Source organism: Python bivittatus, unplaced genomic scaffold (assembly GCF_059951505.1).
Source record: "Python bivittatus isolate LINGU-HERP-01145 unplaced genomic scaffold, Pbiv_v1 ctg000020_np1212, whole genome shotgun sequence".
NCBI lineage: Eukaryota > Metazoa > Chordata > Lepidosauria > Squamata > Pythonidae > Python > Python bivittatus.
Window position 1 is genome coordinate 85,367,981 of NW_028277030.1, and position 26,661 is coordinate 85,394,641.

Consider the following 26,661-nt stretch of genomic DNA (forward strand, 5'->3'; position numbering starts at 1 on the left):
GTCCCAAATATGTCTAACAACTTAAATGCACTAGCTGGACCTTGGGAACAAGGATAAAACAAGAGTTTCCTGCTATCAGATTGAAAGACTATTGCTAATCTCAAATTCTACACATATAAAAGGCACTCTGTAGAAAACATCCTTTTGCAAATTTTGAAGAAAGCACTGAAGTACTCTATTGGAAAAGGCCCACCCTGATATAGAACATCTGAACAGTTCTGAATGGGTGGAGAAACAAGCATATGACGTGTGATATGTTGTATGCACAATAACTTTTATAGCTTTATATGAAACAGCATTCCTTATATCAACTCTAGGACAAAAGGTTAGCTTTATTTCTTCCCTTTAAAATAAAAAAATTAAGTTACACTGTTAAAAACCTAACATCAGATCTTGGATTGCTGTGCTCCATTCTACTATCATAAAGAAAGCTATAGAAGCATAGAAGACATTGTGGATTCTAGAGGGAATGCTTTGAATCTTCAATCAAGTTCAGTATGTTACAATACACTATTGGAAACTGTAACAACTTTATGATTATTACTGCTTTTTATACTGCTGGATTTTTCAAATCTCTAATTCTGAAACTGCTTATCTTCAAAGTAATGGGTGTTTATTTTTCTTAAAAGCAGAATCAAGGAATAATTAGGAACAGCTCAGCAGAAAATAGAATTACTTATTATAATAAGAAGACATTTCATGGAACTTTCAAATCCATTGTAATCCAGCTTCACAGAGCCATACAGGTAAAGAGATTTATTAGAATTAATGTTGCAAACCGTCAGCCCAAGGTAGTCTGGACAAGAAACTAAAACCATTAGTACTAATACTAACTTTATTGTCAAGTTAGAGTAACAGAATCTTGCAAGTCTGAAGTCACGTATCTTCCCCCTTGCCTTTACTTTCCAGAGAACTAGGGAAGGTCCCTTCTGAGACACTTTCCATGGACACTTTCCATTCTTTCTGTGGACTAAGATGTTTCTTATCTGACCATTGCCCTGGCTGCGGTTCTTCCTCCTCCTGTTTCAAGGATATTCCCTCAGACCAGTTCATAAAGAAGAAACATAGTTACCTGTATAAGTAAGAAGAAGAAAACAGACCGTACATTTTTATGACCTAATGTAATGCTACCTCTTTATGTTTATGATCTAGAGACTAAAGCAAGACATGCAAAATCTCCATTTCTCTGCCCTTCGGTTTTCAAGGGATGTTCACCATCAGGGCGAGAGCTTTCTTCATCAGTTTTTGCTCGCTGTCCAGAAGCTACAATTACATAATGAGGCTATGGAAAGTAAGAGATATATATATTGATTAAAGTTGATCAAGCAGATTTCTACAGGACTGAGCCACAGACTGGTTACCACAAACTTTCTGAACTGCTGGCTGGGAATTTTGGGAGCTGTAGTTTCAACCAATCTGGAAGGCATTAAGTTTGGGAAGATTGTACTGTAGAACCTGGGATCTGCCATGGGGCTTCTGCTTTTGGGTCTGAGGAGCAAATCCTTTACTGATGCTAGGACCTTATGTAATACAGAATTTGGTAGAGCAGATACTCAGCTCTGGTCAGAATAGCGAAGGAAAATGGGAAGCAGATAGTTTCCCTTTTTTCATTTGCAGAGCATCTCAAGGGGCTCTTTATCAATGAACAGCTATAGGGCTAGTGCAAAAATAAATGATGAGGGAAAGAAATTCCACAGAGCGCAAGGATGGGGGTAGAAGATTCTACAAATTGACCTGCCTTACAAGAACATTAATGTTGCAACCTCAGATTAGGATCTATTTTATCTATCATTCTGTTCCCAGCAATAGGAACCAGCTGTTTTGGAAGTTCATGAACAAAGCCCAGCATACATTGTGTACAGACATAATGTGGATTATTTCATTTAGACTTACTCTGATATAAATCCATTCATTATAGCTCAGCATTATGGTTCAAACCAAATCACTATGTTTTGCTCAAGAAATCATGGTTAAAAATTCTACTTTAGTGTTATGTGTAAACTCATCCAGAGATATAACAAAGTCTTTTATATACTTTATGAAATGTATCTTTATTGTCCTTATTTACTACTTGTAGAACTTTCCATGTAATCATTTCAGCCCCCTTTCTCTATTTCCCAAAAGAAGACATGTAGCCTAATAGTTGAACTGAACTTTTGTGAAAACTTCTTTCCAGCATTTCAGATTAAAACACTTAAACTTGAACAAACCTTGCATGAAGTTAATGAGAAATACAAGAAAGAAAAACAAAGAAGAAAAGTATTGCATAATAGTTTACTTGTAAGTATCTTGATGATTAAGTTTATAATGTCTGAATAGACCTGTGTAATTATTTTGGAATTCTCTTTTCCTTTATTAGCAATTATTTCCTATAGCCCATTAATCTCCATAGACATCCAGAGGGGAAGGAGGCAAGTAACAAAACATGTTGCAAGGCAGATTTCACCTCTTTTGTACTTGTGTCATGACATTGCCTGCAAATGTGTAAGGGACTGAGTTTGCACTGTGACATCACAATGCATGTTTTTTCATTGTTATGAAATCTTGGCTTGATTCTATGAAAGTGATCATTGTGATTTTTTTCAACAAATTACAGTTAAGCAAACTATTACCTATACAGTCTGTAAACCAACCAACTCAGTACCTTCAGTCAGCCTATAAATGAGTTGGCACCATCAAGGGTTGGCTTTCCCAACATACAGTCAAGTCCAGAAATATTGGGACATCGACACAATTCTAACATCTTTGGCTCTATACACCACCACAATGGATTTGGAATGAAACAAACATAATGTGCCTTAACTGCAGACTGTCAGCTTTAATTTGAGGGTATGCACATCCAACTCGGGGGGACGTGGTGGTGCAGTGGCTTAATGACGCTGAAAGTTGCCAGCCAGAAATGGTCGACGCTTCAGCGGTTCGAGTCCAGCCTTCGCGTTAACAGGGTGAGCTCCTGTTTCCTCCCCAGTTCCTGTCAACCCAACAGTTCGAAAACTCACATGAGTAGATAAATGGGTACTCTCACTCTGGTGGGAGGAAAAATGCTGGCGGCGCCTTGCAAAAGGAGTCAGGAGCAGTTGCTGGTAAGCGCGAAACTGCGCTCACCCAAAAAGGGCGCAAAGCAACAGAAACTCTGCCTCCTGCACTCGCCAGCTGGGCTCTGCTCTAGGAAGGAGGCTCTGACAAACCACTTCCGAAACACCTTGCCTTGAAAACTGCAAGGACTCGTCCAAGCAGTCACTGCAGAGTCGGTAACGACTGAGCGCAGATTAAAAAACAAACAAAAAAACATCCAACTCAGGTGAACGGTGTAGGAATTACAACAGTTTGCATATGTGCCCCCCACTTGTTAAGGGACCAAAAGTAATGGGACAGAATAATAATCATAAATCAAACTTTCCCTTTTTAATACTTGGTTGCAAATCCGTTGCAGTCAATCACAGCCTGAAGCCTGGAACGCATAGACATCACCAGACGCTGGGTTTCATCCCTGGTGATGCTCTGCCAGGCCTCTACTGCAACTGTCTTCAGTTCCTGCTTGTTCTTGGGGCATTTTCCCTTCAGTTTTTTTTTTTTTAATAAATTTTTTATTTTTTACAACAAACACAAACAAACAATAACATAAAAAGCATAAAGAAAACCATCTTCCATTTTAAACCGTGTGTCAGCCAGTTACCAATCATTTGTGCCAGTTTTGTCTTCAGCAAGTGAAATGCATGCTCAATGGGATTCAGGTCAGGTGATTGACTTGGCCATTGCATAACATTCCACTTCTGTCCCTTCAAAAACTCTTTGGTTGCTTTTGCAGTATGCTTTGGGTCATTGTCCATCTGTACTGTGAAGCGCCGTCCAATGAGTTCTGCAGCATTTGGCTGAATGTGAGCAGATAATATTGCCCGAAACACTGCAGAATTCATCCTGCTGCTTTTGTCAGCAGTCACATCATCAATAAATACAAGAGAACCAGTTCCATTGGCAGCCATACATGCCCACGCCATGACACTACCACCACCATGCTTCACTGATGAGATGGTATGCTTAGGATCATGAGCAGTTCCTTTCCTTCTCCATACTCTTCTCTTCCCATCACTCTGGTACAAGTTGATCTTGGTCTCATCTGTCCATAGGATGTTGTTCCAGAACTGTGAAGGCTTTTTTAGATGTCGTTTGGCAAACTCTAATCTGGCCTTCCTGTTTTGAGGCTCACCAATGGTTTACATCTTGTGGTGAACCCTCTGTATTCACTCTGGTGAAGTCTTCTTTTGATTGTTGACTTTGACACACATACACCTACCTCCTGGAGTGTGTTCTTGATCTGGCCAACTGTTGTGAAGGGTGTTTTCTTCACCAGGGAAAGGATTCTTCGGTCATCCACCACAGTTGTTTTCCGTTGTCTCCCGGGTCTTTTGGTGTTGCTGAGCTCACCGGTGCATTCCTTCTTTTTGAGAATGTTCCAAACAGTTGTTTTGGCCACGCCTAATGTTCCTGCTATCTCTCTGATGGGTTTGTTTTGTTTCTTCAGCCTAATGATGGCTTGCTTCACTGATAGTGACAGCTCTTTGGATCTCATCTTGAGAGTTGACAGCAACAGATTCCACATGCAAATAGCACACTTGAAATGAACTCTGGGCCTTTCATCTGCATATTGTAATTGGGGTACTGAGGGAATATCACACACCTGGCCATGGAACAGCTGAGAAGCCAATTGTCCCATTACTTTTGGTCCCTTAACAAGTGGGGGGCACATATGCAAACTGTTGTAATTCCTACACCGTTCACCTGAGTTGGATGTACATACCCTCAAATTAAAGCTGACAGTCTGCAGTTAAGGCATATTGTGGTTGTTTCATTCCAAATCCATTGTGGTGGTATATAGAGCCAAAGATGTTAGAATTGTGTCGATGTCCCAATATTTCTGGACCTGACTGTATTTTCTGGTGTATTTGAACAACCCAAAGGGCTAGCATTTGATTAAAACAAAAACGAAATTGAGACTCTGAAGATGGTGAATTTGTGGCTTGTGCACATTTCACCACTTGTATAAAAGCACTTGTGAAGCTCACACAGTTGTGTTTGAATTGAAGGATATTTTGCTTTCTGCAAACAATCTGTAAAAACTGCTAGCTGTATAATGTCATAATTTAACTGGAAAATATTTTCTTCAGCTCCAAACCTGCCGTTCTCTTCTCACCTGTTTATAGTAACTTGATTGAGGATCCTTAACAATAAGCAGTCTACTCTTCTACTCAAGTTCCTGAGGTTTACTGCCAAATAAATGTGTTTAGTGTCAGATCGTGAGGTGCTCTTATACATTCTGTCATTTTAAACATTATCTATGCAGCAGTGTGTTCCTGGAAGAATGCTGGATTTGCATGTTATCAATAAATAATAATAATTAGGTTTCTGTGTTGCAACTCCAGGAGCTAAGAGGCAACATCAGAGTGCACTGCAGAATCCGTCCATTGTTACCATTTGATGCAGCTCCTGAGGAATCAGCCATGGAAGACAGGTAATTTGTTTAGTCAATGTGGTGATAATAAATGATTCATTGATAGCTTTCCTGGCAAAGAAATTTAAAGGTCTTCATCCTTCATTGAAACTTTTATTAAGGTAGATACTGATTTTATAAAGCTACAATTTGAGATTTACCTTCAAGCATATAAGGTCTTTATCATAAGCCAGGTAGAGTATAAATCTAAGCAACTTAAGCAAATAAACAAGCATGCTAATTGTTCTCCTGGGCATGAAAATATTATTTAGTTTCCAAGGTTTTGCATCCTGTGGAAGACTTTCTGGTTTACTGTTAAAGGTCAAGTCTCTTTTAAGTTGGGCTGAACTCCTGATGATTGTATGAACATGTCACCCTTTTAGGTGGAGCATACCTGCCCTTATGACTTCTACTACCAGTTGGACATTTGCTCTACTTTTACAAGGGTCTAGGCATAAATTTCTTGTGCCCTTTTAATAAACCTTTTAGTGTTCCCTAATGAATTTCTTCTAGCCTGTTTACCTGCAGATAGACAGGCAGAAAGTTGAGTGCAACATAGAGAAGGAGGAGAATTCAGCTAAACTGGTAATCCACTCCCCCTCCAGCAGAAATATATGATCCTCTATTGTTTTGATACTTCTCTCTGTTTTATTTTTTGTTGTATTACAGTCTGGATGTTTTGCTCTAGCAGGCTATTTTATGTTCCTGGGCTTTGGCCATAATAAAAAAATCCATTCATTTATACATGAATATCTATCTCTATGAAGTTTTCTTGGCAACAACCGTGAAATATTTTGCCACTGCCTTTCCCCAGGATGCTTGTCAACTTCCCAGTCTAGCCTATAGCCCTGGGATTTCCTGGGGATTTCCCATCCAAGTATTTCCCAGGGCTGACCTTCTTAGCTTCTTGGGATGAACCAGAGTTTTCTGTGTTCTACCAACTGCTGCATTTTTCATTTTTTGTTCATCACATGGAGAGTGTCTTCTCTTATTCCCTCTGTTTTCATTCAGTTGTCCTATTTTGGTTTTAATTCTGTCAGTACTCAACAGCTGAACTTGGAAGTAGTGGGCCTGACAACAATGCTTACTGCCTCCCACTAATCCCAGAGAATTGGCTAATCCTTGGCTTTGACATTATGCTTACCAGATTTAGAGTAGAGAGGAATACAAGACTGAATGGGTCCTGCCTTTGGGTTTCTCTTCTGGTCAACCATGGTGATAGAAATGTTTCTACATTACCCTTTTGGTTACTCTGAATTGGTGCATGGTCAGAACAAAGGATCAGGCAAATGCCGAAAGGAAACATGGGGTAATCCTTCCCATACTCCAGGATTGACAGTTGGGGGAGTGGGCAAACAAAGTCATCTCAAATTTGATTTCCATTACATCTGAGGGAGTGGGTGTATCCCACCATATCAGTGTAAGAAAGGAAAAGCAGAATTCCAAAATGTCACATGACATTGAACACAAACATCTCTTTCTTCCAGTTTCACTTCTACACTGCTTCACCTTGTTGTATATATCTAGTAGAATAGAACAGCTTCTATTTCATAATCCACTCAGATAAACCCTGGCTTATGTGCTTGAGAAGGATGTATTTACATTTAGTTGCTAATGCTAACATCATGTACTACTGTTACAATTAGGAGGGGAAAGTCATGTAATGCTGACCCTTGGGGTCTCCAAAGGGAATGATTGCCTTCAAGTAGCAACACACCCAGCTGCTCAGTTGGAACAATTGGAAATCAGTGTCATTCCAAATGTTTATACCCAGATGCTGCAGATATTTATCACATCAAAGGATATAAGATTATTAGGCCCTTCCTAATCTAAGCTGCACATTTTTTCAACTTCAGCTCCTCCCAGCATTAGCACAACAGGCCTGCAGTTGCACATTACTGCTTCCTATCTTATTTAAGGTTGTATTCTGTTGTTTGGTATACCAAATGTGCTGGCACTGTTGCAATATTGCATTAATTTTAAATATATAGTTTGGACCTCCCCATTTTTAAGTTATAAATAGTAGGAGGAAAAGGGCTGTTGATTGTGATCATGATGAGAGGGAAAGGGTTTTTTTTCTTCTTTATCTCCATGCCACAAACCTAATTCACATCTCCTCTGAAGTTGCTATTTACTTCTAATAAGCTGCCCCCTAAATTGGAGTAGTTTCATATGTTATTTTGACCCAACACAGATTCCATCATAAAAGCTGCTAGCCTTTGTATTTATCTACAGAAGGAATTTAGATACCACCTTACCTTTTTCCCTGTTAGGAGTATGGCCAGTCGGTAAGCCTGAGGCACAATATTCAGAACTTCAGGGAGTGTTAAAGAAGCTCCTGTGTAAGAAGGAACATGAGCATGAAGTTGTCTGAGAATTTCTACATCTGGGAAATATATTCAGTTGGAGCTCAAGTTCATTCCTGGAGCTTGCTTAGCTTAGTGATTAATCCAACCCTGCCTCCATCCTTCCCTCCAGTTCCTCACATGCCTTTTATTGGCAAGCAGAGGAAATAAGGGCTTAGAATTTTTGACAAAAAAGGTAATCTCTTTCAAGCTAGAAGGTCAACACAGGAATCGCAGGAAGAAGCAAAGGATGGACATGTTGCCCTGTAGAATAGGTGTCATGAAAAATGATGGAACTGAGGGTGCTTGACTTCTTTGTGGCACTCATGTAATTGATCTTGATCTTCAATATCTTCAGTGTGGTTTTCTAATTTAAATATATATATGCATATATTTTCTCTTTAAAAGGCAGATAAGCATTTCAGAAAACGTGATCTGTGCAACAGATGATGTGAGTATTCTCAGCTGCTTTTACATTCTCAGTCCTCCCATAGCTAAGCAAAAATGCTTAAAGCTCAGATGCAGCACTTGGGCCACTAAATCACTTCCCTGAATCCTGTCAGTAACATAATCTCTTGATCAAGACATCTCTTCAGCCTTCCTTCCCTTTGCTTCTCTGATGCTGTGCCATGGCAAATGTGTTGCCTCAGGAGTGAAACGTGGCTGCTTACCAAACCTTGCTTTCAAGCGCATCAAAGCAACCTGGTTTAATTCCCAGAAGATTTTGGGAGCTGAACTGCAAATCCAGATGGCATTCCAATATTAATTAATCCTGTTACCAAGAACTAACATTTGAAAGGCTTGACGTGATATGCTAAGAAGGCACTTTTAATTCAGGTTTTACTGTTTGGGGGTTTTTCAGACAGATGCTTCAGCTTATCTATTTCAGGTAGAGATGTAGCCAGCTTTTCCTTGTATGAGAGCATTGAAAAGGCAACAGGAAGGTGCCCTTTAGCAGATTTATGCATATCTATTGAGTCTGACCATTAGGGTATCAATTATTCTAACCGATTACAATTCTTCTGGAATTACTTTAGCTTCATTAGTTGCTTCTTTATTCTTTTTTAAGGGGAGATGCTGGGAACTGAACCAGGAACCTTCTATAAACAAAGCATGCCTCTGGTAGTGCTTTAGGTTCTCTCATGTGTATTCTCATACATGTCCAGTAGAACAATCTTGGAATGTGCTTGGGCCTATCCTCTTTTGCCTGTTAGACCAAAAAGCCAAAGGGGAAGAATAACTGGCTTGCATTTACCTCTATTTCTAATTATGGGATGTATAAAGGAGGGGTTTGCATGTCTTTCCCTCAAAAGAAGTGATACATGCAGGTTCAGAAACAGTCTGCACATCTTGTGAGAAGCAGGAAAAATGCACAACTCACTGGTGCTTTCCCTCACGTACCTTGAAATATTTATTTATATATTTAAGATATTGTAATGCTACCCTTCATTTTAAAAAGTCTCCAGAATCATGCATAGATTAGAAACAAGCCAAAGTTTAGAAACATGATTCAGAAACACAACATAGTCATATTATTGCAGTCTTTGATTTGTTCTACTTATTATTTAATATAAATGGCCGAAAGGTCACTTGGGATGATGGCACATAATCAATCAATCAATCCATATCATGGGGCATATGGACAATTTTTGTTCCTATGCTGAGCTACAGATTTGCCCAGCCAGCATGCAAAGGTCAAGCGAACATCCATTCTCATGTTGGTTAATGAGACTTGCAACAACGTTTTGTCCTGTATTCTTCCCTTGTATTCAAGGTTTCAGAGAAGACCACCCTTAGCATATTCAGTTCCCTTCCTCTCACCTCTGGTTGTTTCTGTCTCCTCTGTTTCCAACTGACGTTCAGAATTCCATTTATGCTCAGCCCTCCTTAGGCTTTGGAGGTCAGTTGCCAACTCAAGTTCATTAGTAATAAGATTTTTTTAAACTGTTCTGCAACCTTGAGGTTCCCCCACATGGGCTGGTATCATTTCATTATCAGTGGCCCAAATTTGGCTCCAGGCTTGTTTGCACTCACCACCTAATTTGGCCCAAAGTTAGATGAAAATTGTCTGTGGGCCATTCTTCCTGTTTTTGATCATTCTGCACGAATGGAAGATTCTGAGATTTGGTCTCTGTTGCTCACAGAGCTGAATCCCTCTGAATCAGCTGCTGAAAAAAAAAGTGAGAGCCTTTATCAAATGCATTTGGGTTAATGTGTCTGCCCAACATTTCCTTAAAAACTTGGAAGATGAAGATTCTCCAAGAAAGGTCAGAAACTAGCAATACCAAGCCAAATCTGGTACTGTAGATGTTGTTTTATATCTGAATCAGCAGAGTGTAAATCATTTTAATCTTGACTGAAAAAACCACTATTCCTGAAAAGCATTGAAGGGTTTCAGCTTCAAAAAGTGAGAGCTTCCACAAAACCCTCCTTTGCCAATTGATATTGCCTCCTCTCAAATATCACTGAACTATACAATTTCAATGGAGATTAATTTGCTGGTGAAAATAGGCAGAGTTTATTTCAACAGTAAATTGGCCAGCTCTTCTCCTTTCAGTCGCTCCAAAACTGCAAGCAGAAACTGATTTGAAACAATACAGTTGGCCAAAATTACTTTGGATTTGGGGAGGCCCAAAGATTTTTGAAAGTCTGTGGTAAATAAAATTAAAAGTTATTTCCACTTTGTTTATTTGCTAGAAGAGCAAGTGATTTCCTCTCTTCTAGGGTCTTGTGTATTTTGGCTTGATAACCAAGACTTCAGTTCCAGAGATTTAAAATACGGTTTAGGTTTTTATTGAAAAGGAAAGCACAGGGCTTCATTGGACCTCATTCATCCTTGTAAAGCCTTAGAAATCTTATTTTCCTGTGGATGATTTTGGCTACTGCACTCAAAGGAATGAGAGAGAGCTATTGCCGTGGCAATATCTTACCTTACTAATTCAAAATGAAATATTGATTTGATCAATTTAAAAGAGCAGAGGCTTGCTTTTCCTTTCCATTTCTTTCTCTTGTTTTCATTTGCTTTGCAATGCTGCTTCCTGCTTTGTTAGCAAGAGCTAAAATACGTAATTTAATCAACAGCGTTTCTCGAGTATTAAAGCATGTAGTGTTACTGGGTAGATTCACGGTAGCAGAACTTGATCAGCCTAGTCCAGCTGTGCAAAGTTCAATATTGGCAATATTGAATTTTTTTATGTATATACTCTTTTTATACAGTATGATTTTTTTTTTAGCTAATTTAATGTGAATATTTATATTTTTAACAGTTTTTGAGGTTTGATTTTAATTGTGAGCTGCCCAGAGTCATCCTTTGGGGGAGATGGGTAGCATATAAATTTAATAAATAAATAAAATCAATAAAATATGCCTGCTTGACATAGACAATGGAAATGTATGTGGGTGTGTTTTCCTATGATAGCGTATCCCGGTCCTGCTTCTGGAATAGCATTTCCCCCACCCCACCCCCCACCCCAGGTCTGTTTGGCCCTGATCTTGCTGTCATTCAGGAAAGCGTTAAAAAATGGAATTTTTGAGCAGCCCCTGAGCCCAGGCAGTTTGGTTGCTGGAATTTTCTTTTTCTGCTATTGCTGTATTCAGTCCTTTAGTTTATTGTTTTAATGAAATTTTTAATCCAATGTGAGCTGCCTTGAGTAATTTTTAATGTGGCCATAGAAATTGACTCTGTAAGTCCCTCTGTATCCAGTGAGGTTTAGTTCCTAGTAAGTATATTTACAATTGCAACCTTGCAGTAAATCTTTATACAGAAAAATTGATGCCTGCTCCTTAGATCAGCGTTTCTTAACGTGTGGTCCTCGGACCCTGGGGGTCCCCCAAGACTCTCTCAGGGGTCCTCGAAATCAAAATTATTTGCCAATCTGTGTTGAAAAATAATACAATATTAAAATCCCATCAAGCAATTATGAGAAGCAGTAGCAGCAGCGAATGTGTTAATTTTAATTTTTAATATGGTAAATATCAATAAATATAACCTATACAGTACAAATGAAATACAAGTACAATCAGCAGCTGAGATACATAAATGAGTTTTTTATATTGCTTCTTGTTTTTACATACATTTTACTTGTAAGCTGCCCAGAGTCATGAATTTAAGATGGGTGGCCATATAAATTGAATTAATAAATAAATACAGGAATATTTTAATTATTTATGTCTCACCTTCAAGATGAGAATCTTTCCCATCTTTTGGTTTGGCTCATTCCCAAAACTGGTAATTTTTTTCAGGTTGTTCCCTGTTATTAGTTGTTTTTTTAAAACAAACAAACAAACATGGAAACTCCTACAACATCCTCTGCTCTGGTTATATCTTGAAATACAATATAATAACGTTCTTATTTTAAAAAAAGAAGCATTTCTGATTCAACTGAGATTGGAGATTCTGTGTGGAGTGTGCAATTCGAGCTTTGTATCTGCTGATTTTCTTGGCTACGACTGTTATTTGCTGCTTTATTATTTCCAGTATTTCCTTGGTCTTCCTTGTCTCTCGGTGATATTTCTTGATCAGGAATTCTTTGGTCTTCTTGTTCCTCAGCTTCTTTTCTTTCATCTGTTCTAGCCTGCTCGTATCTGAACTTAGCACGCTGATCTTATTTTCCAACCTGATCTTCCATTTTGGTGGTGCATTGTTTGGCTTTTTTTCTTGTTTGCTGGTGCTTATATTTGATATTACAGTATTGGCATCTTTTAATACTTGTGCTAGTGTTTTTTTGTTTTTTGTTTTTTGTTTTGCTAACAAGCTTCATTGCAGACTCTGGTTTTTGTGCTGTTCTAGATGCTCAGTTATTTTTTATTTCAGTTCCTCTTGTCTTTCAGTTAGAGGAATTTGTTCATTCTGAGGAGAAGATAGAGGGGAGGATGCCTGTTTTGGGAATGAACATGGGTTAATAGTGATTCTGGCTTCTGCTACTACCATTCTACTTTTTAGTCTATTCTCTTCTATTTGCAGATGTTTGTATTTTGTGATTTTCTCCAGTTCTTTCTCTTCTATTTTGCTCTCTCCAGGTATTGCAATGTCCACTATCCAGACTTTTGTTATTATTATTATTATTATTCATATATTTATTAAACATATATTCCACTTGGAAAAAAAAACATTCTCTGCTCTGGTCTCCCTTAAAGTTGAGAGTCTTCCCTGGTCTCCAAGAGCTGAGAGCAAAATAAGGAGATGAGCTGAAGCTGGTAAGGAGCTCATCTTCCCAGGCCTGAGTCATAGTCTTCTACGAAGTACGGCTACATTGCATAGTCTTCCCTCTAACTTAAATGTGTAATTGGGGTAGAAATACAGAAAAGGATGAGGACCAACCTCACACAACTGTGTGTGGGAGCTCGCACTGCAGCACCCAATACCCACCTCCCCATCTCTCCCGGCTGCGGCCCTGCCAATCCATGTTTCGAAGGCAGGAAATAGCTATGTGGCTTCTGCCATTTGGAAGTTCTTAAAATTCTGACTTTGTGGCAAACCTTTAAACATACTTTTTTTCTTTCATTTAGACTTTAATGATACATGTTCTAATTGTTTCCACCCTTTCTTTCTTTTTGGCTAGGAAACCATCTTAGTAAAGTGCAGCCGTCCTGGTCATGCTTTGATAAACAAGACATACCAGTTTGAAAGGTGGGTGGTCTCAAGAGCAATTGTGGTGCGCGTTGTTTTTTTAAAAGAAAATAGGATTGGAATGGGAACTGATAACAAGTCGGTTACTATCCCAAGATTCCTTTTGGGACTTCCTCTTTAATCATCCAGGTTTAAAATTTGGAACAAATAAGAATTCCAAGCTCTCTCTAAAGAGAAAAAGCAGATGGCTTTATTTCCATTTCTTTGAATGTTGTAGAATGTAGGGTTAGTTTTTAAATACATAATTGTGTCACCTCCAGAATTAAGCTGTTGTTCAAATGACATCCCCCTTCACAAACAATCTGCAGCAGGTGAACTCTTCCTCTATACCAGTGATGGTGAACCTATGACACGCGCATCAAAGATGACACGCCACAACGTTTTAGGTGACACGCCAGTGTTTGCCAACACCCAACAACAACTACTCTCCCTGTTTGAGTTACCAAAAAAAAAACAGAGTTTGTGTTACTCGAATTTTATTTTTGTAATTATTTGATGTTTCTTTGTGTAATACGTAGCACCACGCATGATTGGACTGGTTTTTTTTAAATAAATGAATATGTAAAGAATTGTTTCTCTTTTGTTCAGGGGGGCAGGGATGACACGCCAGCAGAGTCAAATTAGGCATTTTCCAAATTTTTGACATGCCACGCCCAAAAGATTCGCCATCACTGCTCTATAGAGTAGTATGTTCATGTGATGAATGTTACGACTAATACAGCCATATACGTGAACGGATTTCTTGAGCCACGTGGAAAGCAGAAAAGTATATGGATTTCAACCAAAGATGATGTTTTTTTCCTCCCTTATCAACCTCCCTGACCAAAAATTCTTGAAACTATAAAGCTTGCAGCAGTTTTGTACAGTTTCAGTTGGCCTAGGAAAAATATGATGTTTAGAAATTTGGATTCATTTAACATGTATTTTTAGTTACTCTTGCTTTTTTCCAAGTTTTCACCTTTTTTAAATCAATAAATCATTTATGGCCTAATAAAATCTATTGCTTTACCTGTTCTACATCCCTTGTTTTGGGGGGAATCAATAGAAAGAATTTCCATATAGAATGCTTTTGGCAGAGCACACACTTGTGTTACACATAAAACCTAACTAGTATTCAGAACCCAGCACCATAATGGAGGAAGTAACAATCTTTCTAAATTCTCATATAGAAATCTATAGCTATATAGTACTAAAATATGGGTCAGTGTATATTTTTGTACATGCACAGATCCTCCCCCAAAAAAGATTTAACACAATAATGTTCCCTCAAGAATGCATCTAATTTGTTAGTGTCCTGCATAGCTTATTCTTATATTGTAAATAGTACCGCGTAAGGTTCTTCACAAATGTATTTTTTAGCATTATTAAGGGAAATAGCAATCATCAAAATACTTGATTCCATTTCAGAAAAAAAAATATCTTTAGCTATTTAGTATTTGATACATGTTTAGATACATTACAATCTTCTTTTTAAAATGATGCTTTTAAATTTCAGAATGTAATTATTGTAGTATTAAAAACCATGTGGCAGAAACATGGAGGTGAGAAAATGGGTGATATGCCTTTTTTTTTTTTTTTTACTAATGGTACCCTGGGATGGCTGTTTTTTCATTCATCTTTCTGTTTCAGTAAAACAGATTTTGAATGCTTATGAGCATAAGGTTAAGTTAATATTTATTTATTCATCAAATTTATATGGCTGCCCATCTCACAAACAAGCGACTCTGGGCAGTGTAACAACAAGGGTAAAAACAATATATAAAAAGCAATTGCTGTTGTTGTCGTTATTAAAAACTTTAAAAAACAAGACGAAAAAAGAACAGATATTAGGCTAAGAACAGGTGTTAATAACAACGGAGCCACCTTACCATCTTACCAGTCTCCTGGGGTCCCCAGGCCTGATGGCACAACCAGGTTTTGAGGGACTTCTGGAAAATCAACAGGGATGGAGCCAGCCTCACTTTGGGGAGGGGGAGGATATTCTATAAAGTGGGCAAAAAGGCCCACCACCTAGGACCCACCAAATGTAACTCCCTAGCCGACGGGACCCATAGCATGCCCAATCTGGTGGGATGTCAGATGTAATATGCTTCTTCCATGCAAATATCTTCTAATAGTTTATGCTGGACCTTAAGATATTTCACAGGATTAAAGTAGAAGAGTTTTGTAAAGGAAAATTCACATTGTTAAATAGTACACAGACAGACTTCTGCTATTAGGAGTTTTAGGATGTTTTCTAAAATTGTCTGCTGTTTTTCTTTTTCACCCCAAATTTCAAATCTTTGTGCAATAACGTAATAGCAAGGTATAAGAATTAAAATAATAATAAAGATGACACAACACTATGGCAGGTATTAGGGTAGCTGGCAACAATGGCAGTTAAAGAAATAGGTTAGCCAGCCTGAACTGGGGAAGGGTGATTGAGCATCTTATGTTGTTCCCTCTTCTGCCAGTTATCTTATTTACCCCAACCCACTGATGCTGCTGTTGAATGACATGCTGGTCCATACCCTAATTCTGTCGCCTGTGATCGAATAAGATGCTATTTTTGTCTGAATTGAAAGCTGGAAAGGGTTACTGGCTTTCACATATTTCTGCCTAAGCATTCAGTGCATTATCAGTGTTAGCTGGAAGGTGAATTGGGGGAACCACTCCAATAAATGAAATTAATTCAGTTATGGGTTACACATTAGCTGAAGCAGGGTTGCATGAAGTGAAGCCTCTGAGCCACATATGATCCAGTGAGATTGGGAGTGGCCAAACTTTTTGAACTTTTTTCTGTACATTTTGGAAGATTTTAAGAGGAAAAAATGAATGCTTTAGGACTTGCATCAGATTAAGACACTCATTGCACTCATTAGCCTTACAGAGAATTATGACATCAATTTTCCCCTTTTCCCCCTTAGTTGTAGTATTTTAAGGAACAGAATGGGTATCTCCTATTTTTATTGTTTGAATTTAATCATGCATGAATTAATAAAGTTGTAAATACATCAGAGTTAATGAAATAACCTCAGACTTGAATAAACATAATTTTATTTTTTTATTTTTTTATTTATTGGATTTCTCCACCGCCCGTCTCCCCCACAATAGGGGACTCTGGGCAGCTAAAATAGTAATTTTAAAAAGGGAAAAAAAGGAAAGGGCAAGGCTAGTCAACTAAGTTATAAAATGAACCCTTCGGTTGCCCTCGGTTTAAAACGTATTTGCCTATTAAACTGTCCTCCCAGCAAAACACAAGGACCTTTTGTCGCAGCTGCTCTGTTGACTTCTGTCTTTCACTTGACCTTTTATCTGTTAAAACGAAGACACTGAAAAAGCTTATTTGGGTGGGGGAGAACTTTGCCATTACCAAAGCCTGCATAAGAATAACAAAATAAAAAAAAATAAGACAAATAAAAATAAAATGTATTATTAAATTGAATTGAAAAAAATTAAAAAGGGCTTAACTCATTTTGGAGGTTGACCCTCAATATGCCATGCAAACCTTGGGGTAATAGAAATTGTTTTCCTTGCCCTAAAGGAGCAGCTTTGCAGTTTGAGTAATGCTTATTGATCCAGGAGTGTCTTTAGAGGTTAAAATGACCTCCTTGCTCAAAACATTTTAGCAGCTTCAGCTGAAACACCAGCTTTAGACTTACTTTGATCGAGAAAGCTTAGTCACAGTTATCTAGCTCTGGTAACTAGTCTTGCAATGTGTTATGCCAGAGTTGCCATAAAAATCATGCAGGCAGTTCCAGTTATTGGGACTGAGGGTTTTGGTCATATTGTCCCCACTATCAGTTGCATTGGCTTCTACATGTGTTCTTGGGCCCAGTCAAAAATGCTTGTTTTAATTTGTGAAGTCCTAAGGTGCTCAAAGCTAAATTACCTGATGAACCATCTCTGTATCTACCTATTTTTTAACATCTTTAGGGGCATTGTCACAGATGTCCCCACCTAAGGCCATAGTTATCACTTCTATTACATGTCTACATGCTGTTAATATTCTCTTTTTCTTCTCTTTCTCTTTTTTTACTATTAGAGCTAACTTGACATTTTGTATTCATTATTTATTTTTCTGTTTCATGCTCTGACCCTTTCAGTCTTGAAGATAAGCTGCATGAAGCTCAAAGGCTTTTTTCTTCCTTTTCTTTTGGCATTTTTATGCAATAAAACATTTTGCGCAATAAAATATAGACTGTATCTCTAGAAATAGGTTGTAGTTGACAAGGGCCTACGGCCTTGGCAGTCCTCAGAACATTTTAAATGACTAACATCTGACTGTTGGAATATAATTGTGGCTCTACTGTCCTTCTATTTTAATTTCCTGATGTCTGACATAGCTTCGGAGTGGGTGTAATTCTTCCTTACTCAGGGGCTTCTGAAGAAAATCGGCATTGTTAAACTAACATAAAGATTGCATTGAGTAATTTTACTCATGTTTTTATTCTTCGCTCACTGTGATCATTTGTTGACTGAATCTTGTTTTATATTTTTCAGAGTTTATAGCACTTCTGATTCACAAGTGACAGTATTTGAAGATGTTTCTCCTTTACTAACCTCTTTGCTGGATGGGTAAGTAAAATTGAGAGCAAAAACAAGTTCAGGACTATTTCAAAGAAAGAAAAAGAGAGAGAGAGAGAAAAGCTACAGACAAGATAACATGTCTGCCACAGAAGTATGCCAACAATCTTTTCTCTGAGACTCTATAACAGCTAATTAAGGCTGCTGTGAATTAAATACCTCAGGAAGAATCAGTACCGTAGTAATTCTAGTGAACCTCTAGTGAGCATCAAAATGGCAAGGTTGCTGTTTTCTTTTACCTTTTAAGAGACACTAGATTGCAGAGGAAGGAGATAAGGCATTCACTTTCCTTCCCCAAATATTGATTGTCTATACAAATAATCACATTTTCTACTAATTGCAATTAATACACTGATTGGAGTTGAAGTTTGTCTTCAACTGCAACCAGCTTCTGTTTCAAAATACGTACTTTGAAATGTGTTTTTTTTTCCCCCACAGTCCTTCAGGAAATGTTCTGTTACTTGAAACAAAACTATTTCATGCCTTTTTCAGGGCACACCATTAAAACTAAAGCAGATTGTGGTTCTGGGAAAGATGAGTTTCCTCTGCCCTTCCTGGTTTTGATCACCTTCTTTCTGCAAAATGTGGGACAGACTACATATTTTGAACTTACCTGCCTCTTCTGTTCATAGTGTGATTTCTGAAGTCAACTGCTGCATTTCCTTATAAAAATATTGTTGATTTTTTAAGTACTGAATTAAAAATAGGTATGATCAATGTCATTTACTAGCCTATTTCCTGCAACTCACCCATTTGAAATCCATTTGCATTGGATGGGATTGCTCATTCCATATTTTGGATTAAAGGTTGCATTCTACTTCAGGTACCACCTATCAAAATTAAGTAACTGGTCCAAATAGAACAATTAGACATTTTCTAATTGAATATGTATGGACTTTACTAACTCATATCTCAGAAATACTGCACTGAGGTCATACAAGTTCTTACACTACAGCTGGTCCCTTTTCTTTCTCTAATTCTTATTCTGATGTTTTTTTATATAAATAGCCATATTTTTCCTTTTCTATCTTCTCTGCACTATACCCTTTTTGACCTATCCATTCATCATAATACTCTTGAGGGTTATATTACCCTAAGGGTAGGTCTGGTTATAAAGGGATGGTAACATGTTAGAGAATTTACCACCCCAGTAAAGCATGAATTAATATGCTTTATAACTATGAAACCCTTACCGGTAGATATCTGACTTCATTATAAAGCTTGTCCATCTGGTAGGAGAGTAAGGTCCTGAAGCACTAGTTCTTATCTGGGGAATGTTGGGTTCCCGAGAATACTGTCTCTTTTTATCAGTGTTTCTTAACCTTGGCCACTCGAAGATGTGTGGACTTTAACTCCCAGAATTCCCCAGCCAGCATGCTGGCTGGGGAATTCTGGGAGTTGAAGTCCATACATCTTCGACTGGCCATGGTTAAGGAATACTGCTCTTTATGCTTCCTTAAGCTTGCAGGGCAAGTCAGTTGGTTTAAAGCAAGAAAAGTACATTCAGATTTGAGAAGAAGAAGTGGCTATGCCAGGCATTGCAGTCAGATTTAAGTACATGCTCTCTGCTACAGAGTGCAGCAGGAAACAGGATCTTGAATCACTGTAAGTGAGTCCTGCTGGCATTAGTTCTTTCTTATTAAGTCAATAAAAGCATGTTGTCTCAGTGATATCTAAAGCAGAGACTGGAGACCTTTTGAGGGCTGGAGCCTCACTTACATTTTACAAAAAATGTCCACCAAGAGACATGAAAAATGTGGCCATTGTCATCAGAGTGGACAGGGCTTAGCTTTTTAGGTTTTGGAAGGAGAGATTAGTGGATGAAAAGGATGTATCCATCATGCTCCTTATTTTAGTGCACACACACAAAATCCTATTTGTTGAAAATTGGAAGTATTGCAGTAAACTTGCTAATGGAGCACAGTCTCTTGCCTACGTTCCAACTGTTGGAACCAGGACATTTGATTTTGCTTTTGTCCTTCTATCTTTTCTTTTCTATAGCATTCCTTATTTCCTGCTATGAAGGAAGGAAGTTCTTTGCCCAATTCATGTAAATTTTCAGCTGTGGATAGGTAAAAGAGACATGAAGGTGAGAGGTAGCATGTTTTTATAGCGCTTATTCCAGTATTGGAATGAGGGATTTATTCTGTTCAAAATAGTAAGTTTCCTTCCAGGGTCTGGTTCTGACCACTTAATGTTTGGCTTTAAGAACCACCTACTTTTCTGCTTTTCAGGTATAATGTGTGTATTATGGCTTATGGGCAGACTGGTAGTGGGAAAACATATACAATGTTGGGCCCACAGCTTGAAAACAGTTTCCATTTCCCTGTGGAAGATGAGACAGAATTAGGAATCATTCCTAGAGCCAGCAAAGAAGTATTCAGGTAATGATGATACTGAATGATTGCATGTATGCATGTATGTATTTAAGTTTTGTTTTGTTTTTTAAGAATTATCTTACCATAAGATTCTCAAGTCAAGGTGCTGCAGTTGCAGTCAGGGAGACAAGAAGCAGAAAAAAGCCACAGCACATTCTTTAAAAAGCTTAATAAAATCCATGTCTCAAAAGGATACCTTGTAAAAGATTTTTCACAATTGGTCTAAGAGTGGAACGCTTCCAAAGTTGTTTGGCAGCTTGTTACAGAGCATAAAGGCTCTTGTGAGGAAGTCTGCTGTGGTGAAATCATCGGCCTGATGACAGATGGGCATCATTAATACGTTTACTGTACTGGACCTTATTTTTCTCAATAAATCATGAAAAGAACAAATCATATAAGTGGAGCTTGAATAGTTCCTGTGGCCTATAATTTAAATAATTGTGAACACCCATTCAGAAAATACGAATGTGGGCATTTAACACTTTATCAATACACTTACATAAAAAAAAAAATCAGCTGACAGCAAACAGTTGCAGTTTCAGTGTAGAATTATTTACAATTTTCATTCATAGTATTTCTGTACAAGTCTATCTCTGTTGCAGTGATTGATGCTTTTTCTCCATTGTTCTTTGTGATTTTCAATCAGTGCTTTGTATATTTACTGTACAAATAGGCTTCCTCTTTTTACAATTATAAGATTGTTCTTTGAAATTTGGGGGTAGTCTTCTTTTAATAAAGGATAATGGCAGATGTGCACAAGCAGCTGTGTGCCCCTTCCACTTCTGAATCAGGCACTGTATGATACACAAAATACCCTTGAACATGGTGAATTACTGGAAGATAAAATGAAAACGAGTATCTATCAGGGAAACTAGTGAACTTGTACATAAAGGGGCTGAAAATATGTTGTTACAGGATAATGGGTTGGATCTAGAGACGTGCCAGAGTAAGAAACTCCACTGGCTATGCTTACTGCAAGTTGTCCCACTGAAGACATAGAAATAATTCAAGCACAAGTCTTGAAACTGCTCAGTCCTTTATGCAAGCGGTTGCAGCATGAGCCTTAAGAGTTTGTGCCTAAACTCTCAAACCTTATGCAAGAGGTCGAATACAACCCCTTGAACTGATTGATGCATGCTGTTGGATTTGGATTCTATTTTCATACAAAAAGATCTTCCACTAGTTCTGGAAGAGCCTTTTGGGTTGCTCAGGAGGCCTTCTAGTCAAGGAAGACACCACATTTTGTTCTGGCCTAATATGTACATGAAATGATGATTGCATGCTAGACTTCGAATTATTGTTGCATCTATTTGGATCCAGAATAGATCTTCTGTGTACAATATCTATAGCGCTTTCCTCGTCTTCCTTTGTTTCTCTGTCTATAGTACTTTTGTGTCCTTCCAGCAAGTTACTATAGGAGACTAGTACACGATTTAGAAATTATGAAACTTTCATAATTTAAAGGTTAAACTAGATGTTAAAAACGTCAATCTATTGATATTAATAAATAAATAAATATAAATAATATTACCTACTGTTAAATAATAAAAAAACTTTATATTATTTTAAAAGATCATTTTTTAAATTAACATTTTGTAGTTGTGCTTGTTGTTTTAATTATTTTTTTTCCTTTCAAATTCTACTTTTTGCTCATGTATTACTTGGGAATCCAGATTTTATTTGGGATAATTTCTAGGTACCTGTAAAATAGCAGTGTCTGGTCAACAGAACTCCCCAACTTATTACAGAATAAGCAGTGAATGAACATATAGTTTGAATCACATTTTAGAAGAGCTCAGATATCTCAGAAAAGCAATGAATATCAAGGACCTTTAGCATTCATTTAAGCCATAATAATCTGGGGGATCACAAGCATTGCTTACTTAATTTTTTTATTTCAACCTTTTAAGCACTTTTTCTTGTTTTAGGCTTCTTTCAGAAAAGCCACCAGGAAACCATTGGGTTGAGGTTTCTGTTGTAGAAGTGTATAATAATGAAGTTTTTGATCTTTTGGCCAAAGACAACTCTGGAAGACTGAACGGTATCAAAAGGGGTATAATGACAAATAAAGAAGGAAAGAGTGATATTCCACTTCTTACCTATGAGTGAGTACTCAAGGAGTGTCTTTGAGTAACAATATGTTGTGCAACATGTGCCATTGTGGCATTGTCAAAAAATGTGAACCTTAACATCGATCATAGTGTCTTCCATTCCATATCTGTTTGTAGCTTATTAACGCTGTAACAGTGTGATTTTTACGTATTGATTGCATGGAAATATTTATTCTATTTCCTCCCTTAAGGTTTATGCTACCATGTAATTCAAGAAGATCCAAATAGGAAAGGATATGGGGGCACATGCACATCCCACTCCAGTATTTCTATGTGTACAGATTCTCCTCCATTTAACATGAAGATACAGAAAGGAGTTGTAAACATATATGGTACCAGTAGAGGTGAATATGTGTAGCTCAGAGTTGAAGTGTGGAGTCCTTGGGGTTCTCTGAGCTTGGTTCTTTTCTTGCTAGCACTGAAGATGTTACCTAGCTGGGTCATGAAACGTTTGCAAGAAAAGAACCAAGCTCAGAGAACCCCAAGGACTCCACAAACATATATGGCTGATGTGTTTGGAAATCTTTATGCATGCAGGAGCCAGTTTTATCAGGGTTTCCATTGTCAGGGCTCTTGTAAGTGCATTGTCATGCAGTACATCTCATTAGGGCCCGGAATTAAAATACATTTGACTATAAGATTAAAAACAATACAGTACCATCATGTGTAGCAATAAAGGACACAATAGTACTCAGAGACAATCGCTGACAGGGAGAACTTTTCCACCTAAAGTTTTTCAAACAATGTGCCTTGGGGTGATGGTGGGGTACAGTGTACAATTTTACTTATATGTGGACATTCAGTATAGGAGAACTACAGGTTTTGAAAAGAATTTTGCTGCATGGAAGCTATTTCTTACATTAAATTCCAAAGTAAATTCTGACTATGTCTGCTCCCAGTGGAACTGAGATTTTTCGCTCTTCCTTCAGCTCCTAAAGTTGCTTTGCATAGTGCAAGCATTTCTTGTACTGTTTGGCAGAGGATGGGAGAGAGGGAAATGGAACTCAGACACAACAGTTCTTTTATTTCCTTTATAAACTATAATATACTGCACCCACGAAGGAGATAATTTAAGACAGTATTTTTGTCTGTGGGTTTTACTAACATAAGCAAACCACTGGAGCTTTGTTTATGTGTTTCTCTGTTATTGCCAAAAAAGCCTTGATTTAAAAATATGCCAAATGCACTGGGGGTGGGGGAGTTTGAGCAGACATAATTTTCTCCATCTGGTTTTATAATCTGCATACCCTGATCACAAAACAGAAAAGCGAGAACTTTTTTTTTAACTGTTTTTTCCACAATCATGGTTTGAACATTTCCTTAAGGCTGATATTTTAGGGGCAGTAAATTTTCTTTTTATATTTAAAGGCTAGCGGGGAGGGGATCTGGATTCTGTATCATTAAAAATGATAATTTTTAATTTTAAATAATAAATGCATGATTAATTTGAAAGGGAAATAAGATTTTGAGACTTCAGAGGGTTTTTTTTTAAAAAAATCAACATCTGAACTCTGAATAAATAAAAGCCAGATTATTATTGAAATGATTCATCTTCTAAAGTAAAAAAAGTGCAGCTTCCCTTTGCTGACAATACCGCAAATTTTGGCCTATTTCTCCAGTTTTAGGGGAATGGGTGGGAAGGACTTTAAGGAACAAAGTTGGTGCCTTAAACCAGTGTTTCTCAATCTTAGCAACTTTAAAATGTGTAGACTTCAACTCCCAAATTCTGGGAGTTGAAATCCACACATCTTAAAGTTGCCAAGGTTGAGAAACACTGCCTTTAAACCACTGCAGAGGATTGAGGCATATCTTGCATCTCTTAACCCCCACCCCCCTTACACTCACCCTAACTTCGGCAGGCAAAAGTTGCATTTTTGGAAAGTGGCTATCAATATGCCAGTCAAAGCCCAGTGCAAGCATCAAGCTGTTAAAGGTTCTGCTTTCCCCTTCTAAACCATTTCATTATTCTATGCTGGTTGTTTAGCTCAAAGTGACTCTTAAATGTCTGTCTTGTTTGCTGGGGTTGGTAGTGACTAAATCCTGTTGCACAATGAATTAATTAAATGGGTGAGGAGAATCTGCAGAGCAAAGAAGGCTCCTTCCTTCTGAGTAACTCAAGGAAAGATGACAAAACGCATGGACTGCAGAGGCTGAATTAAAACAGTCCCTTGCATTTTAGTCATCCTCCTTCTCAGCAAAACAGTCAACCTCTCACCCCGCCCAGACAACTGATGACTAATACTTAAAATTCCAGAAGTTTGCAAGATAATTCATAATTATTATTGGTGCTCTGAAATTCCAGTGAAGAAGAACTGGCTGCAAGCTAGAACTTGTGTCATGTGGTATAAAACTGACAGGAGAAAGAGATCTCTCTCTTCCCCACCCCCCAGTTGTTCAGAAGGTCCTGCCTGTACTGGAGTCTTTTTAAAGTATAGTTTCGAGGGGAAAACCACTAAGAAAAACAAACGTTTTTTCCAAAAAAAATTTTGTGCCCAAAACACATACAGTATGTGTTAAATTCCATACATTTAAGAAAAATTGTAGCAATAAATGCACAATTTATACCGAAAAGTTTAACTGTGAAAACCCAACCCAAAGGAAGTAAAACATTCATGACTCTCTAGGGTCTAAAATGTACCATTGGGGGTTTGAATAATGTTTCATCTGTAATGAATTTATATATATAAAGCATGGAAAATCCTCAGTGTTCTCCTCAAATACCATCCAAAGCAATAAAGCATAACTGTTAATTCTGCTTCAGAAAAATTGGGTTGTTTTCTCCTCAGAAGACATGCACACAGGCAGTGTGTTTCCCTTCACTTCAGCCGCCATGTCAAGAGCATTTTTGTACCTGAGACAAGAGGAGAAAGGATTGTGGAGATAATCATCTCTGATCCCCTGCTCAGATTATCCATGACAGATAATCTCCCAACCTCTATTTCGGTATGGTTAATGAAGGAAGAATCCTGACTTTCTGAAACAGTCTTTCCACTGTTAAACAGCTATTCTATTAAGAAGTATGTTTTCATGTTTAGCCAAAACCTGCTTCCTTTGCAAATTCCACCCAGTAGTTTACTTTAACTTTGGGATAAGTTGCGAAAGATGTGTCTACTGTTTTTGATCTTTAATAAAAACCAAAGACATACAAGAGGATTTTTAAATATAAAGCAGTTAGTACATAGGAATGGAGAAGAGAGACTGGAACCTCGGTGCACATGGATGCTGAAGAGATGATTTCTGCCAAAGCATCTTCAGTTTGAGATGGTTCCTGACATGGGCAACATACAGGAGCTTCTATGAATGCACTGATAATTGCTTAAAGACCTACAGTTACAATTAAGCAATCTATTCACCCCTGTACTAATTTCTATGAACATTGGCTCATGTCTTCTCATAATCATCTAATTTTCGTGCAATTTTATCCTGTTCTGATGGGGGGAAAAAAGTTAGATACCAGCAGGCATTTAGGTTTTCTTTTCTTTGTGCTAGATAATACCGAGTAAGGCTCCATTTTCCCCAATCCATGCTCCAGAATCAAGAACAAATCTGGGCAGGATGCTTTAGACCAGCATGGAGTGTGATGGGTTCTTTCCTCAGCAGCTGACCGGCCTTGGATCAAGCTGAGATTTTCTCTTCATAGCCCTTGTTTCATTTCTTGAAAAATGCATTAATTTCACTAAGACTGCAGTCTGTTAGTTTTGTTAACCATTCTGAAACTGAAAGGATTGTTGAAGCTTTCCTGTGACACTGGTTCAAGCAACAGTAAATGGCTTGTTAGAGATCAACTGTTATATTATTGACTGTGTTTCATTGAAGTTTTAAAAAATGGCTTCCACAATTCATTGTGAATGCACTATTGTATTTGTAAGCTTTATCCTTGTGTATTCCCCCTCTGAATATGTTGCTGAAAATAATTCTAGATGCTCTAACTTTTTTTAAATACCATTTTATTATTTTATTTATATATATTGTAAGACCTGTTGAAGATGTTGTGGAATTCTTGGAGCTTGTTACTCAGGGGCTACAGTTGAGGGCCAAACACCCAACCCTTGTACACACTGATTCATCTCGTTCACACCTTGTGATAACTTTGACAATAACCATCAAGCCTGCCTCAGAGGATGATTTTGGTAAGAAGCTTTTT

General features: G+C 37.8%; 1 protein-coding gene across 1 annotated transcript in view; it reads left to right on the forward strand.

Annotated features, from left to right (window-relative positions):
- The window catches only part of KIF25 (kinesin family member 25), a 37,335-nt gene that overhangs the window by 3,318 nt on the left and 7,356 nt on the right, over window positions 1-26,661 (forward strand). Inside the window, exons 3-12 of the mRNA XM_088151107.1 lie at window positions 633-746; window positions 1,153-1,291; window positions 2,177-2,280; window positions 5,421-5,509; window positions 8,242-8,284; window positions 13,395-13,462; window positions 17,945-18,019; window positions 20,263-20,412; window positions 22,335-22,511; window positions 26,493-26,647. Of these exons, the coding sequence (XP_088007233.1) occupies window positions 633-746; window positions 1,153-1,291; window positions 2,177-2,280; window positions 5,421-5,509; window positions 8,242-8,284; window positions 13,395-13,462; window positions 17,945-18,019; window positions 20,263-20,412; window positions 22,335-22,511; window positions 26,493-26,647 (1,114 nt within the window). The remainder of the gene's footprint in view (window positions 1-632; window positions 747-1,152; window positions 1,292-2,176; window positions 2,281-5,420; window positions 5,510-8,241; window positions 8,285-13,394; window positions 13,463-17,944; window positions 18,020-20,262; window positions 20,413-22,334; window positions 22,512-26,492; window positions 26,648-26,661) is intronic.